This window comes from Chiloscyllium plagiosum, chromosome 17 (genome assembly GCF_004010195.1).
Source record: "Chiloscyllium plagiosum isolate BGI_BamShark_2017 chromosome 17, ASM401019v2, whole genome shotgun sequence".
Lineage (NCBI taxonomy): Eukaryota > Metazoa > Chordata > Chondrichthyes > Orectolobiformes > Hemiscylliidae > Chiloscyllium > Chiloscyllium plagiosum.
Window position 1 is genome coordinate 33,307,433 of NC_057726.1, and position 13,931 is coordinate 33,321,363.

At 40.1% G+C, this 13,931-nt stretch overlaps 1 protein-coding gene across 1 annotated transcript in view; it reads left to right on the top strand.

The window, feature by feature from the left end:
- zcchc14 (zinc finger, CCHC domain containing 14) overlaps window positions 1-13,931 on the top strand; it is a 117,347-nt gene that overhangs the window by 58,606 nt on the left and 44,810 nt on the right. The window contains exons 7-8 of the mRNA XM_043706822.1: window positions 6,479-6,539; window positions 12,624-12,852. Coding sequence (XP_043562757.1) covers window positions 6,479-6,539; window positions 12,624-12,852 — 290 coding nt within the window. The remainder of the gene's footprint in view (window positions 1-6,478; window positions 6,540-12,623; window positions 12,853-13,931) is intronic.

Consider the following 13,931-nt stretch of genomic DNA (forward strand, 5'->3'; position numbering starts at 1 on the left):
TGGGAAAATTAACAAACAGTGAAATTCACAACTGATCTTGGAGGAACTGTTTAGGCGAAGTGCACAGCACAGAAGCCGATGAGTGTATTGTCTTTAAGTGGGACCTGCTGAAAGTGTGTAGTAGTGAGTAGAGTGGGTACTTTCTTGATTATGTTTTTGAGATATGTCTCTAGATTAAACTTAATAGCTACGGCTTATATTTTAACCTCGGGCAGTGTTTTGTAGAGGAATAAGACAATGTTATTTTCTGGGTCTATAGATTGTGAAGGAGCAAAATTGGCCTTTAATAGAGTGAAATGCGCTTCTTGTCAGAGTTTAAAGAGAGTTTAGGGGTTACTGCGGATTATATCTGCAATAAATGCTGTTGGTTGCGAATCTTATCAGATCAAATGGATCGGTTGGAGAGACAGTTAGAAGCAATAGAGGAATTTGCAACAGCAACAATATGTGATGGATGGCAGTTATAGGAAGGGGGGAAAGTCTCAGATACAGTCACATCGCTGGGTTAACTCCAGGAAAGGTAAGAGAGGTAGGCAGCTAGTGTAGGAGCCTTCTGCATCTATACCCATTTCAAACAAGAATGCTGTTTCGGATAATGTAGAGGGTGATGGATTCTCAGGGGAACGTAGCACGAACAGCCAAGTTTCTGGTATTGAGACTGGCTCTAATGCAATGAGAGATACGTCAGGTTCCAAGAGATCAATTGTGTTAGGGGACTGTCTAGTCAGAGGTACAGACAGACCTTTCTGTGGCCAGCAGCGAAAAAGCAGAATGGTGTGTTGCTTCCCTGGTGCCAGGATCAAGGATGTCTCAGAGAGGGTGCAGAATGTTCTCAAGGGGGAGAGGGGCCAGCAAGAGGTCATTGTCCACATTAGAACCAACAACATAGGAAGGGAAAAGGTTGAGATTCTGAAGGGAGATTACAGAGAGTTATGCAGGAATTTAAAAAGGAGGTCCTTGAGAGTAGTAATATCTGGATTACTCCCGGTGCTAGTGAGGGCAGGAATAGGAGAATAGAACAGATGAATGCATGGCTGAGGAACTGGTGTATGGGAGAAGGATTCACATTTTTGGATCATTGGAATCTCTTTTGGGGTAGAAGTGACCTGTACATGAAGGATGGTTTGGAAGGGGACTAATATACTGTAAGGGAGATTTGCTAGAGCTGCTTGAGAGGATTTAAACTAGTAAAGAGATCAATCTGAGGCTGGTACAGTTGAGAACAGAAGCGAGTCAAACAGTCAGGGTAGACCGGGACAAGGTAGCGCTAATAAATTAAACTGCATTTATTTCAAGGGAAAGGCAGATTAACTCAGGGCATGGTTAGGAACATGGGACTGGGATATCATAGTAATTACAGAAACATGGTTCAGGGATGGGCAGGACTGGCAGCTTAATGTTCCAGGATACAAATGCTACAGGAAGGATAGAAAGGGAGGCAAGAGAGGAGGGGAAGTGGCATTTTTGCTAAGGGATAGCATTACAGCTGTGCTGAGGGAGGATATTCCTGGAAATATATCCAGAGAAGTTTATAGCTCCCCTAATAGTCAGAGGGAAATTGAGAAACAAGCTTGTAAGGAGATCTCGGCTATCTTTAAGAATAATAGGGTAGTTATGGTAGGGGATTTTAACTTTCCAAACATAGACCGGGACTGCCATAGTGTTAAGGGTTTAGATGGAAAGGAATTTCTTAAGTGTGTACCAGAAAATTTTCTGATTCAGTATGTGGATGTACCTATTAGAGAAGGTGCAAAACTTGACCTACTCTTGGGAAATAAGGCAGGCCAGGTGACTGAGGTGTCAGTGGGGGAGCACATTGGGGCCAGCGGCCATAATTCTATTAGATTTAAAATAGTGATGGAAAAGGATAGACCAGATCTAAAAGTTGATGTTCTAAATTGGAGGAAGGCTAATTTTGACAGTATTAGGAAATAACTTTCAAAAGCTGATTGGGTGCAGATGTTCGCAGGCAAAGGGACATCTGGAAAATGGGAAGCCTTCAGAAATGAGATGAGCATCCAGAGAAAGTATATTCCTGTTAGGGTGAAAGGAAAGGCTGGTAGGTATAGGGAATGCTGGATGACTAAAGAAATTGAGGGTTTGGTTAAGAAAAGAAGGAAGCATATGTCAGGTATAGACAGGATAGATCGAGTGAATCCTTAGACGAGTATAAAGGCAGTAGGAGTATCCTTAAGAGGGAAATCAGGAGGGCATAAAGGGGACATGAGATAGCATTGGAAAATAGAATTAAGGAGAATCCAAATGGTTTTTACAAATATATTAAGGACAAAAGGGTAACTAGGGAGAGAATTGGGCCCCTCAAAGATCAGCATGGCGGCCTTTGTGTGGAGCCGCAGAAAATGGGGGAGATACTAAATGAGTATTTTGCATCAGTATTTACTGTGGAAAAGGATATGGAAGATATAGACTGTTGGGAAATAGATGGTGACATCTTGCGAAATGTCCAAATTACAGAGGAGGAAGTCTGGATGTCTTGAAACGCGTAAAGGTGGATAAATCCCCAGGACCTGATCAGGTGTAACCGAAAACTCTGTAGAATGCTAGAGAAGTGATTGCTGGGCCTCTTGCTGAGATATTTGTATCATCGATAGTCACAGGTGAGGTGCCGGAAGACTGGAAGTTAGCGAACATGGTGCCACACTTTAAGAAGGGTAGTAAGGAGAAGCCAGGAAACTATGGACCAGTGAGCCTGACGTTGGTGGTGGGCAAGTTGTTTAGAGGGAATCCTGAGGGACAGGATGTACATGTATTTAGAAAGGCAAGGACTGATTAGGGTTAGTCACCATGGCTTTGTGCATGGGAAATCATCTCACAAACTTGATTGAGTTTTTTGAAGAAGTAACAAAGAGGATTGATGAGGGCAGAGCGGTAGATGTGATCAACATGGACTTCAGTAAGGCGTTCGACAAGGTTCCCCATGGGAGACTGATTAACAAGGTTAGATCTCATGGAATACAGGGAGAACTAGCCATTTGGATACAGAACTGGCTCAAAGGTAGAAGACAGAGGGTGGTGGTGGAGGGTTGTTTTTCAGATTGGAGGCCTGTGACCAGTAGTGGGCCATAAGGATCAGTGCTGGGTCCTCTACTTTTTGTCATTTACGTAAATGATTTGGGTGCGAGCATAAGAGGTACAGTTAGTAAGGTTGCAGATGACACCAAAATTGGAGGTGTAGTGGACAGTGAAGAAGATTACCTCAGATTACAACAGGATCTTGATCAGATGGGCCAATGGACCAAGAAGTGGCAGATGCAGTTTAATTCAGATAAATGTGAGGTGGTGCATTTTGGGAAAGCAAATGTTAGAAGGACTTGTAAACTTAATGGTAAGGTCCTAGAGAGTGTTGCTGAACAAAGAGACCTTGGAGTACAGATTCATAGCTCCTTGAAAGTGGAGTCGCAGGTAGATAGGATAGTGAAGGCGGCGTTTGGTATGCTTTCTTTTATTGGTCAGAGTATTGAGTACGGAGTTGGGACGTCATGTTGCGGCTCTACAGGACATTGGTTAGGCCACTGTTGGAATATTGTGTGCAATTCTGGTCTCCTTACTATCAGAAGGATGTTGTGAAGCTTGAAAGGGTTCAACAAAGATTTACAAGGATGTTGCCAGGGTTGGAGATTTGAACTATAGGGAGAGGCTGACAGGCTGGGGCTGTTTCCCTTGAGCGTCGGAGGCTGAGGGGTGACCTCATAGAGGTCCAGAACTAGAGGGCATAGGTTAAGGGAGAGAGGGGAAAGATAGAAAAGGGACCTAAGGGGCAACTTTTTCATGCAGAGGATGGTACGTGTATGGAATGAGTTGCCAGAGGAAGTGATGGAGGCAAGTACAATTTCACCATTTAAAAGCCATTTGGATGGGTATATGAATAGAAAGGGTTTGGAGGGATATGGGCCGGGTGCTGGCAGGTGGGACTAGATTGGGTTGGGATATCTGGTCGGCATGGACGGGTTGGACCGAAGGGTCTGTTTCCATGCTATATATCTTTATGACTCTGTGACTCCTACCTTCCTGTCAGGCTTCTGGTCCTCGCTGTCGCTCCTCCCATTGTAACTTCCCGTCATACCGCCTGGTCCTCTCTGTCTCTCCTCCCACTGTAACTTCCCGTCATGCCTCTGGTCCTCGCTGTCTCTCCTCCCGTTGTAACTACCCGTCATGCCTCTGGTCTTCGCTGTCGCTCCTCCCACTGTAACTTCCCGTCATGCCTCTGGTCCTCGCTGTCTCTCCTCCCACTGTAACTTCCCGGCATGCCTCTGGTCTTCGCTGTCGCTCCTCCCACTGTAACTTCCCATCATGCCTCTGGTCCTCGCTGTCGCTTCTCGCACTGTAGCTTCCCGTCATGCCTCTGGTCCTTGCTGTCTCTCCTCCCACTGTAACTTCCCGTCATACCGCCTGGTCCTCTCTGTCTGTCCTCCCACTGTAACTTCCCATCATGCCTCTGGTCCTCGCTGTCGCTCCTCCCACTGTAACTTCCCGTCATGCCTCTGGTCCTCGCTGTCTCTCCTCCCACTGTAACTACTCGTCATGCCTCTGGTCCTCGCTGTCTCTCCTCCCACTGTAGCTTCCAGTCATGCCTCTGGTCCTCGCTGTCGCTCCTATCACTGCAACTGCGCCCAAGAAAATGAAAAACCTTAATTTTTTTCAAACAAGAGGTTTGTTTCATGTTGTTTACCCATTTTTAGGTTTGTAATAGAGTCATGGAGTCATACAGCATAGAAACAGACCCTTCGGTCCAACCCGTCCATGCTACCCAGATATCCCAACCCATACATATGGTATATTTCAAGTTGTTTAGTTTGATTACTTGATTTTTGAAAGATTTTAATCTGGTTAAACTTGGTTTGGAAAGCACGTGGAACTAGTTTAGTTTGGGAACATGGTTTGTGTGGACTAGTTGGACCGATGGGTCTGTTTCCAAGCTGTATGACTCTGACTCATACTTGTGTAACAGCACTTAAGTTAATGTTGTAATGTTGTTGTTAAAGAGCTATTAAGAGTTGTTAAGAATTCTGAGAATAAGCCTCTGTATGACCCGGAAATAGTTTTTGATTGCAGTCACTGTGTATTTGCAGAAACACACTTTGTTGTGGCCACTATGCTCCTGTGTTTTAGTCATTTCATGTACCAATGCTGCTGTGTGCCTTTCTGATATAACTTGCTCTGTGAGTTAAGAATAAAAGAATGTATCAAAGAAAGAAAACAAACAGAAACTTCTAAGAAGGGTCGCTGGACCCGAAACATTAACTTTGATTTCTCTTCACAGATGCTACCAGACTTGCTAAACTTTTCTGGCAATTTCTGTTTTTGAAACAAATAGCAAGGATGAATATTTCAGCTGGCGGGGCATTTTCATTTGAATTTAATTAATTGAAAAAAATTGATCTTAATGTTACACAAAGGTCAAAAGAGAGCACTTGTCATTGATACACCAGGAACAATAAATTGTAGTGATAGTGACCTAAGAGTGGATCTGTTTCCTCTAGAGCTGAGAAACTTATGAACAAGAAGTAAAGATTTTCAAATATTGAAGTGTTTTTGTTGGATAAATATCAAACAACGTTTCCACTTGGTGTTGGTGATCAAGGGTGATTCATTTAAAACTGACACTAAAAGAACAAAAAGAGAAGTGAAGGGAAATTACTTCACACAGAAAGATACTACAGCGTGGCGGTTTTTATCATATAGGAATTGAATCAAAGACCATCGAATTGTACAAGGGAAAATGGGAACATTTTAACAGTGAATCCTGAGCTCAGGATTAAGTGGAGGAATAGGATTAGCTTTAGATTGCTCTACCAAAGAGCCTATGCTATGGATATGGTAACCTAGCCTGTTGGGTGCTGTTGGTTTCTTATATGCTGTGTTCTGAATAATTTGATGTTTTTAGTTGTTTTTCCCCATGGATTCCATACCCATGCACTTCTATCCAAAGTGTAGGGACTTGATAAGCTGAATAGATCCTTGTGGTCAAATTGATAGTCCATTGTCTACGCATCCAGAACCGTTTCCCTTTTTTAAAATAATTATATAGGAAAAGATACCTGACTGGCAAAATTGCTTTCAGAAATAACCAAATATGGAAAAGAAAAGTTGTCCAGTTCATAGAACATTGCTGTCCTACGAGGGAACTTGACCCAGTGCCACATATTTTTAAAAAGAGGAGCTGTGAGGTGATATAGTATGGCTTTACAGGATATGTCTCATAGTTTGTCTCATTCTATCTTTCAAAATTAGAATCTTAGGTTGCAGTTGGCTGTGTTCATACATGAAATGTCAAAACATGTATTAAGAAAGTGTATCTTTAAAAATCAATGTATATATTATTGGGAATGCCTATTGTGAAAGATGTATTTATGATTCTTATGGGTGTGAAAGTTTGAATTATATTTGTAAAATTTGAAAGTGTATGAGCTACAAAGAAAACTAATTGTAATGTTTGCTTTGTATTTTTCCTGCGCAGATAGCAACTCTATACCAGTGATGTTACATAAAGCTAACACAAGCACTGGTGCAGCTGTAAGGTAAACATTTTTTGTGCATGATGACTGAATGCAATATTTTATAAACCAAGTTATTTGGATCTTTAGTTACTGTGTTTGTGCAAAAATATAGAAAACTCTTTCTAAAAGTACAGCTTTCTCGTGTATGTTAATAACATTCTCATAGTTTAGGGCTATTTATTTTTAGTTAGGTTTACAGTAGATTTTTGGCTCGTTTCTCCAAATTAGTGTATTTTGGTAAGAACTTTGAAAATAAAACTACATTTATTAGGAGATACTCTGAATATGCAGGAGAAAAATGTCTGTTAACTAAATTCTGTCAATTAGTATCAACAGGATAACCATGAATATATTTTAAATTAATTATTTTCAGTGCATGTATTCTTGTAGATGACTAACTAGAATAGTTTTTGTTTTGTGAATTAAACTCACAATGAAAGCAAATCTAGTTGGATATTTTGAACTCATATAATTGTGCATTACATTTACATTGCATTTGAAATTAAACCTGCATCCAATGATGAGACCACTAAATTAATCTGCCTGGGGCCCGGTAACTTTCTTTGCTTTAAGTAGGCAAATATTGAGATCCGTGGTACCTAACAAGAGAATAAAGCCACAAGATTCCACTGTTTTGAATTTTTTAAGCTTCACTATACAATCTACAATATTTATACAACCTCTATTCTAATTATCAAAATTAAAATGAGGTAAATATGCCGTGGTTGAACACCCACAGAGGACATTCAAACCAGATCCAATCAAATCAAAATCCACAAACTTCTCAGCATCATACTCAGATTGTATAGTCACATTATAGGCCACCTAATTTCATGAAAATTTTGTTGCCTTTATGAAGGATTTCACAATTACACTTCTTTCACAGACAACTAATTTCACAACGTAGGAACGAATTGCTGTAGATGCTGGAATCTGTACTGAAAACAACAAGTGCTGGAGATTGTGCAAGTGGGCAGAATCCATGGAGAGAAAGCAAGCTAATGTTTTAAGTCTAGATGACTCTTTGTCAAAGCTCTGATGAAGAGTCATCTATACGTGAAATGTTAGCTTGCTGTCTCTCCATCGATACTGCCTGATCCACTGTGATCTCTCGTATTTGTTGTTTTCAACTAACTTCACTAAGCTGGCACTTCCCCTGGATTTCTCAGAGCTACAACATTTTTTCACATTCAACAAGCAAACGTTGCTTGTGAGTTTCATTCACTCTTGCTTGCACCGAAACATCAATGATTCTCAGGGCTGCTCCCAAGATGCAAATGTGCTGATTGGTTCCTAGGGATTAGGCTGAGCCAAATGGCTACTAGGGATTCTGCAAGTCCTAACTGCATTAATACGAGAACCTGTTTGGTTTGAAGCCTCTTTCGATCCCATGGATTCACCTTTCTCCTGCCACATGGGTTGCAAGGTGAGTTGGACCACTACTACTTTACAGGTGTACTGCTGTCTGCAGATGTTCCCAAAAAGAATTGTGAACTCTGGTTGAGTAGGCACACCCTGTCTTGTTCTTCGCAAGCACCAGGACATGCAATGCATTGCCAAGAATTGTAGTCATCAGCTTTCACCTCCTTAAAAAATGTCTGGTAGATGTTTTCTTTGACAAAATTGAACTATTTGAATGTATTACCAGGTTTCCTTTTGAAATGGCCAATTTGTGATTGTTGTTCAGAGACATAAATTAAATACCAGCAACTATTATTAGATTTTATAATGTACTGCTGTCCAAATGAGATTTTGATATGAGATTGATTGGATATATATTTTCCAGGGCACAGCCCTTTGAAATGCTGAGGATTATTTGAAACTTACTTCAGAAATCCTATATGCAAGAGGTTTATTAAGTGGAATCAATTAAGCTGAGAAATTGACTTGCACGTATGGAGTATTAAGGCATTGTTTTTAAAAGAAAGAAGTTAGTTGTCAATCAGAAGTTAGATGTTGCAAGGTGGCAGAATTATTGAGAAACACTGCCTCCTATAAGCTGTGCTTTAAAATCTAAAGCTGCTATGGAAATCAGGGAAGTGTGAAACTTGTAGGATTATTTTAAAAGTGGGCATGCTTCTGCTTTCTTAACTATGTACACTTCCCCAAACCCCCCTCCTACCCACCATCACCTTTTGAGTATTAAGAAGCAAACAGTTAATTATAAAGGCTCCAGATGTCAATAAACTGAAATATAGTAAAATCACCATGATCTAACTTACACAGGTGATCTGCAAGTACCCTGATTAATCAACATCACCGGTGAATCATAAATTTTCCTCCTTTAAGCACTTGATTGATCACTGGAGATGATCAACCCGGAATCCAGCACATCACTTACCAGCCTAAGAAGTCTGATTTAATTTATGTCTCCTTCCAAGGGGGATTCTCATAGTTCACTCGACAATTGACAAATGAGGCCTGGAACTTTGATCTGTGAAGTAGATATTGGAAAACAATTTAGTGAAGTTAAATTTACCGTAAGGTATTTGAGTATGTTGCCATCATTCGTCTCACCATAGCAAAAAACATACTGTACAACATTGAATGTTGATTGTACCAACTGATAATATAAAGCCTTAACTATCTGCACTTTGTAGCAATACTCAATGTATCTAGGGACAGCTGGAAAATTTGCCCCCAAAACCAACTCTGAAAACTCAACTCAATTGAAGAATGTTTGCCCACATTAGAAGAGATTCAGAATCTGTGAGAGCTGCTGTTACAGAGTTCCCATTCAGGATATTCCAGCTCCTCCAGTCACAGGTTGGCTTTCTCCCATGCTTAATGCTCCTCCAGAGGCAATATCTGCAATTGAAGGAACAGAAAGGACGGGAGAGAGGGAACCTGTGATTGGAAGAATTACTCTGGCTGCTCGTGGTCGCAACAGAGGAGGCCTGATTAGCAAGCTGCTCAGAAAATGAGTACTGAGTGCCCCTCAAGGCTGTTGAGTGTTAGCCAGGCCACAGTGTTGCCAAGTGGGGAGCATGGTCCAAGTGTTGATCAGGTGGGCAGACATGGAAGGGTGGGCGACAACCCAAAATCGCTCACAGGGAATAAAAGGTATTGTTCTATGTACTCTATCACACACTTCATGTTTGAAAATGTATTTTAGTGTTATTCTTTAGTTGATCCCAGGATCAAATGATTACATTTGAACTACCACACTGAAGTGTGCGATGTACTGACAGATTATGGTGTTAAATTTTTCATTTTAAAATAGTTGCCATGCAGACTGAATATTGGTGGGGGGGACCTGGCTCCCAAATGTTGGCCAGATGGGGAAATAGAGGCTGAATAACTGGCACCTGCATTGCTCTTAATTAGATATCCAAAAGTTTTAAAAAATAGGAGACTTTGGGTACACCTTTGATATTCATCCACATATTTAGAAAAAACACTTCCCAAACCAATTGTGTTTTAAAGACTGCTCCAAAAGGTGGCTTACAGCACTAGATTGTATTGATAGTCATGTTGTAAAGTCATTCATCCTTGTACTTCACAGTACTCAAAATAAAAACTTAGCAAAGGCTTCAAAAGCATTTAATATCAAATCATCAAGGGAAATGCTGGGCAAGTGGTCAGTAACGCCAAATAATTCAAGATAAACATTGTTGATCCAAGACTAAGGAAACTTCTAGTTATTGGGTGATGTCTCTGCACAAGATGCGCAGGCTGACCTGGAGCTGGGCAACTGGAAAACTATAAGCCAGGAATACAGGTTTTCCTGTCGAATTTGATGGTGGTACTGGTTACATTGTATTCAGTGTATTTCCTGGCTTCTGGTAGGGAAGACAGCTGCAGGGATTGACAGGGAGAAGTAAAGGTAAATCCATCATGGGATGAGACTAATATTCGTAGGGGTTAGGTAATCATGTGTGAGAAATGATTATGTGGAAATATACTTGGTGAACAGGGGAAAGCAATTCTGTTCTTGGCCTACAGATAGAGTTGTAAAGACATTTATCTGATGGATATGGTTCTTCATACTGTCTTTCAGTTAGCAGGTTTCCTGTGGCCTAGGAAACTTAGTATGCAGGCTGTAAAACTTAAAGTTGTTAAATTAGAGACAAAGCCCTCTTGGTAACTAACGTGGTCTCTTTTTCCCCCCCCCCCCCCCCAACTTCTCATCTCTACTGTTCTTTCCTCCATTTAAAATGCTCAATATAACCTACCTGTTTGACCATGCTATTGATCATATGCCCTCAATATGTGTCATATTTTGCTTTATAATGTCCCTATGAATCTTATTACATCAGAAGTTTCATAAAAGCACAAGCTGTTGTTAAAACTGCAAGTGAGCAGCTGCAATTGCATTGCCCTCTTTTGAAATTCTAGCTACTTACTTTGTGTCCCCCAAGTCATCTTGCTTGACTTTGAGATAAAACAGTGTCCGCTAACTCTATCTGACATGATACCTAAAATTTCCATTCTTAGAATCATGGCTCCAATTTTATTTTATTTTATTTGTTAACAAGATGTAAGTGATTTTCCAAGGCAGCATTTATTGCCCATTTCTAATTACCCTTGAAAAGGTGGTCATGAGCCACATCTTGAACTGCTACAGTTGTGGCGGTGTAGGTACACACAGAGTACTGTTATCACAGCAATTCCAGGATTTTGACAGCGCTTATGAAGGCCGTCAGGATTGTGTGTGGCTTGAAGAGGAACTTGCAGGTGTTCTCATCCATCTGCTTCCCTTCTCCTAGGTGGTGGTGGTCCCCTGGTTGTGTTGAAGGGGTTTTTGTGAATTAGTGCAGTGCTTCTTGTAGAGGGGGCATGCCACCATCACTGTGGGGTTAGTGAATGTTGAAAATGGTAGGTGGAGAAGCAATGGCTGAGTCGCAGGCTATTAATCCAGAGACCTAGGTAATGTTCTGGGGACCCAGGTATGAATTCTGCCATAGTGGATGTTGAAATTTGAATTCCGTTTTCAAAAAAAACAACTGGAATTAGAATTAGGTTAGGATATCTGGTCGGCATGGGCACATTGGACCGAAGGGGCTATATCCATGCTGTACATCTCTATGACTCTATTAACCGAGACCGATCACCATTGCCAATTGTCAGAAAAACCCATTTGATTCACTGACATCCTTTTGAGGAAAGTAACTGCTGTCCATACTTAGTCTGGCCATATATGACTCCAAACCCACGGCAATGTGGTTGACTCAATGCTGCTTGCATGTTGTTGGAGCTGCATCCATCAGGCAAGTGTGGAGTGTATCATCATTTTCCTGACTTGAGTTTTTAAAATGGTGTCCGGAATTGAGCTACTCTCCCCAGAATTCCTAACTTCTGAGCTACCCTTGTAGTTACAGTATTTATATGACTGGTCTAGTTCAGTTTCAGGTCAGTGATAATCCCAGAATGTTGATTCATTTATGAATGAATTTTCGATGGTGAAATAAACAATAACTACTTGATATTTCAGATGATTCAAATGACCTTTCTGGCACTGAACGTTTACTTTAGTATAAATGAAGTCTAATTCCTATAGATGTTAATTAATGTTGGAGACTTTTTAAAAAAAGTTTGTTTCTAACTCTCTCTTTGTCCCATTTTTATTGCAAAATTTTCATTTTGTTTTGTACAATATTTAAATCTATTTTTTCTGATTTACATTCCACATGTCTGTGAGGACTTTTAAAATCTGATTGACAGTCGCTCGCTCACTCAAACACACAGATTCTCAATGGATCAGATGTCCAATAACAAAGTTATCACTCAAATGCCAGTGAAATTTCTGTAGGTGGTTATCAGGAAAGAAAATGGGTTATGATGTTTATTTCTGATTTGACACACAGACAGTTGCTAAGTGTCATGAAAATAGATTCTACTATTGCTAGTATCTAGTTAGCTTTCATTGTGCTTTCATTGTGTGAATGCATTTTTATTTATTATTCCCCACCCAAACTGTTTATACTTCCTTTTGATAGGCTATTTAGGATAAGGTGGAGGCAAGGCACTCTGGCGTGATTATTAACCATCTAGAATTATCTGGACAGTTGGAAGAATAATACCATGAATGTCTGTGGTAATTTTGATCTGTATTTTATCAAAGTAAAACTGCTAAATTCAGTTTGATGTTTGTTTTTTCTTCAGGCCAATATGTGGTGTAGCCAGCATCCAGTGTTCCTATAACACGGTGCAGCCATCAATCCCTGCTTCTTCTTGTTCCCATTCAGTCAGTGGAAACTCTGCACCAGTCACTTGGCCACATACGGAAAACTTGAATCCACAGAATCCAGAACAAATTGGTATCCTAGACTGGCTAAAGAAGTTACGTCTGCACAAGTACTATCCTGTTTTTAAACAGCTCACAATGGATAAGGTATATTTACCCTTGGTTCAATCTGAAATGGTATCTTCTTTTGGAAAAGAAAAATATTTGTCTAAAATCTTGTGTTTATACATAAAATATTTGATTACTTGCACTGTAATGTACAGTGTTATCTAGTCCAAAAAACTTTTAAAGAGAACTTATACTTTTTTTATAGAGGCGTTATATTTTCAAAATTTTAAGATCACTTAAATAGACAAGCGTTAACAGAATCGACAACCTTCAGGGCACTGTGAGCTTTTTACCTCTGCCACTGAAGGTGGGAGGAGATAATATTTTTACCCTTCTCTAATCTGTTTGCCGGCAATACATATGAAAAAGTAGTAGCTGGATTTAAATGAGATTTGATACATGCTGAACTGATTAGGTTTTAACCAAGATACAGAATGGACCCAAACTCTGATTTTTTTTATTTTTATTTCAATGAATTTGTTAACTTTGGGAGATAAGGTCAATATAATTTTTCTTGTTGACTGTGACATTTCACTGAACTTGACTGATGAAATGACAGTGGGCTGTTCTAATGGATTTGATGGAAAAGTGTGTGGCAGTTCATCCTCTATATTCTCACTAAAGATGTCTCTAGCTCAAAAGTGTGCGGCGGTTATTCTCACATGAAGTTTGGAAAATAACTATTAAATTTTTGTGTTGGTCAGAGTTGACTTTTAAAGTATATTTCTCTTCCCTGAAATGAAGTCTGGAATATTTCCAGTGCTGCAGCCTTGTTGGTGCAGGCCCCAGAACAATTTGTCCAGCTGATGAAATCATCCATCACTTCCTATGCATGCAAAGCCTCTGTATCTGAGATTCAATATCTCAAAATAACTGGGAAGCGGGGAGACTACTGATTAGAAAATAAATAACTGAAGACACTACTAATGTAGCAAACCATCTTGCAGATCCCTGAACTCTTGTTGTAGATTGAGAACCCTTGCAGTACAACATACATAATAACTGACACACATTACCTTTTCCCTTCTCTGATAAGAGAATAACTACTTCAACTAATTTGACCACCTTTCTGACGTACAATTGGAGAAGACAATGAGATGATACTTTTTGATTTTTGC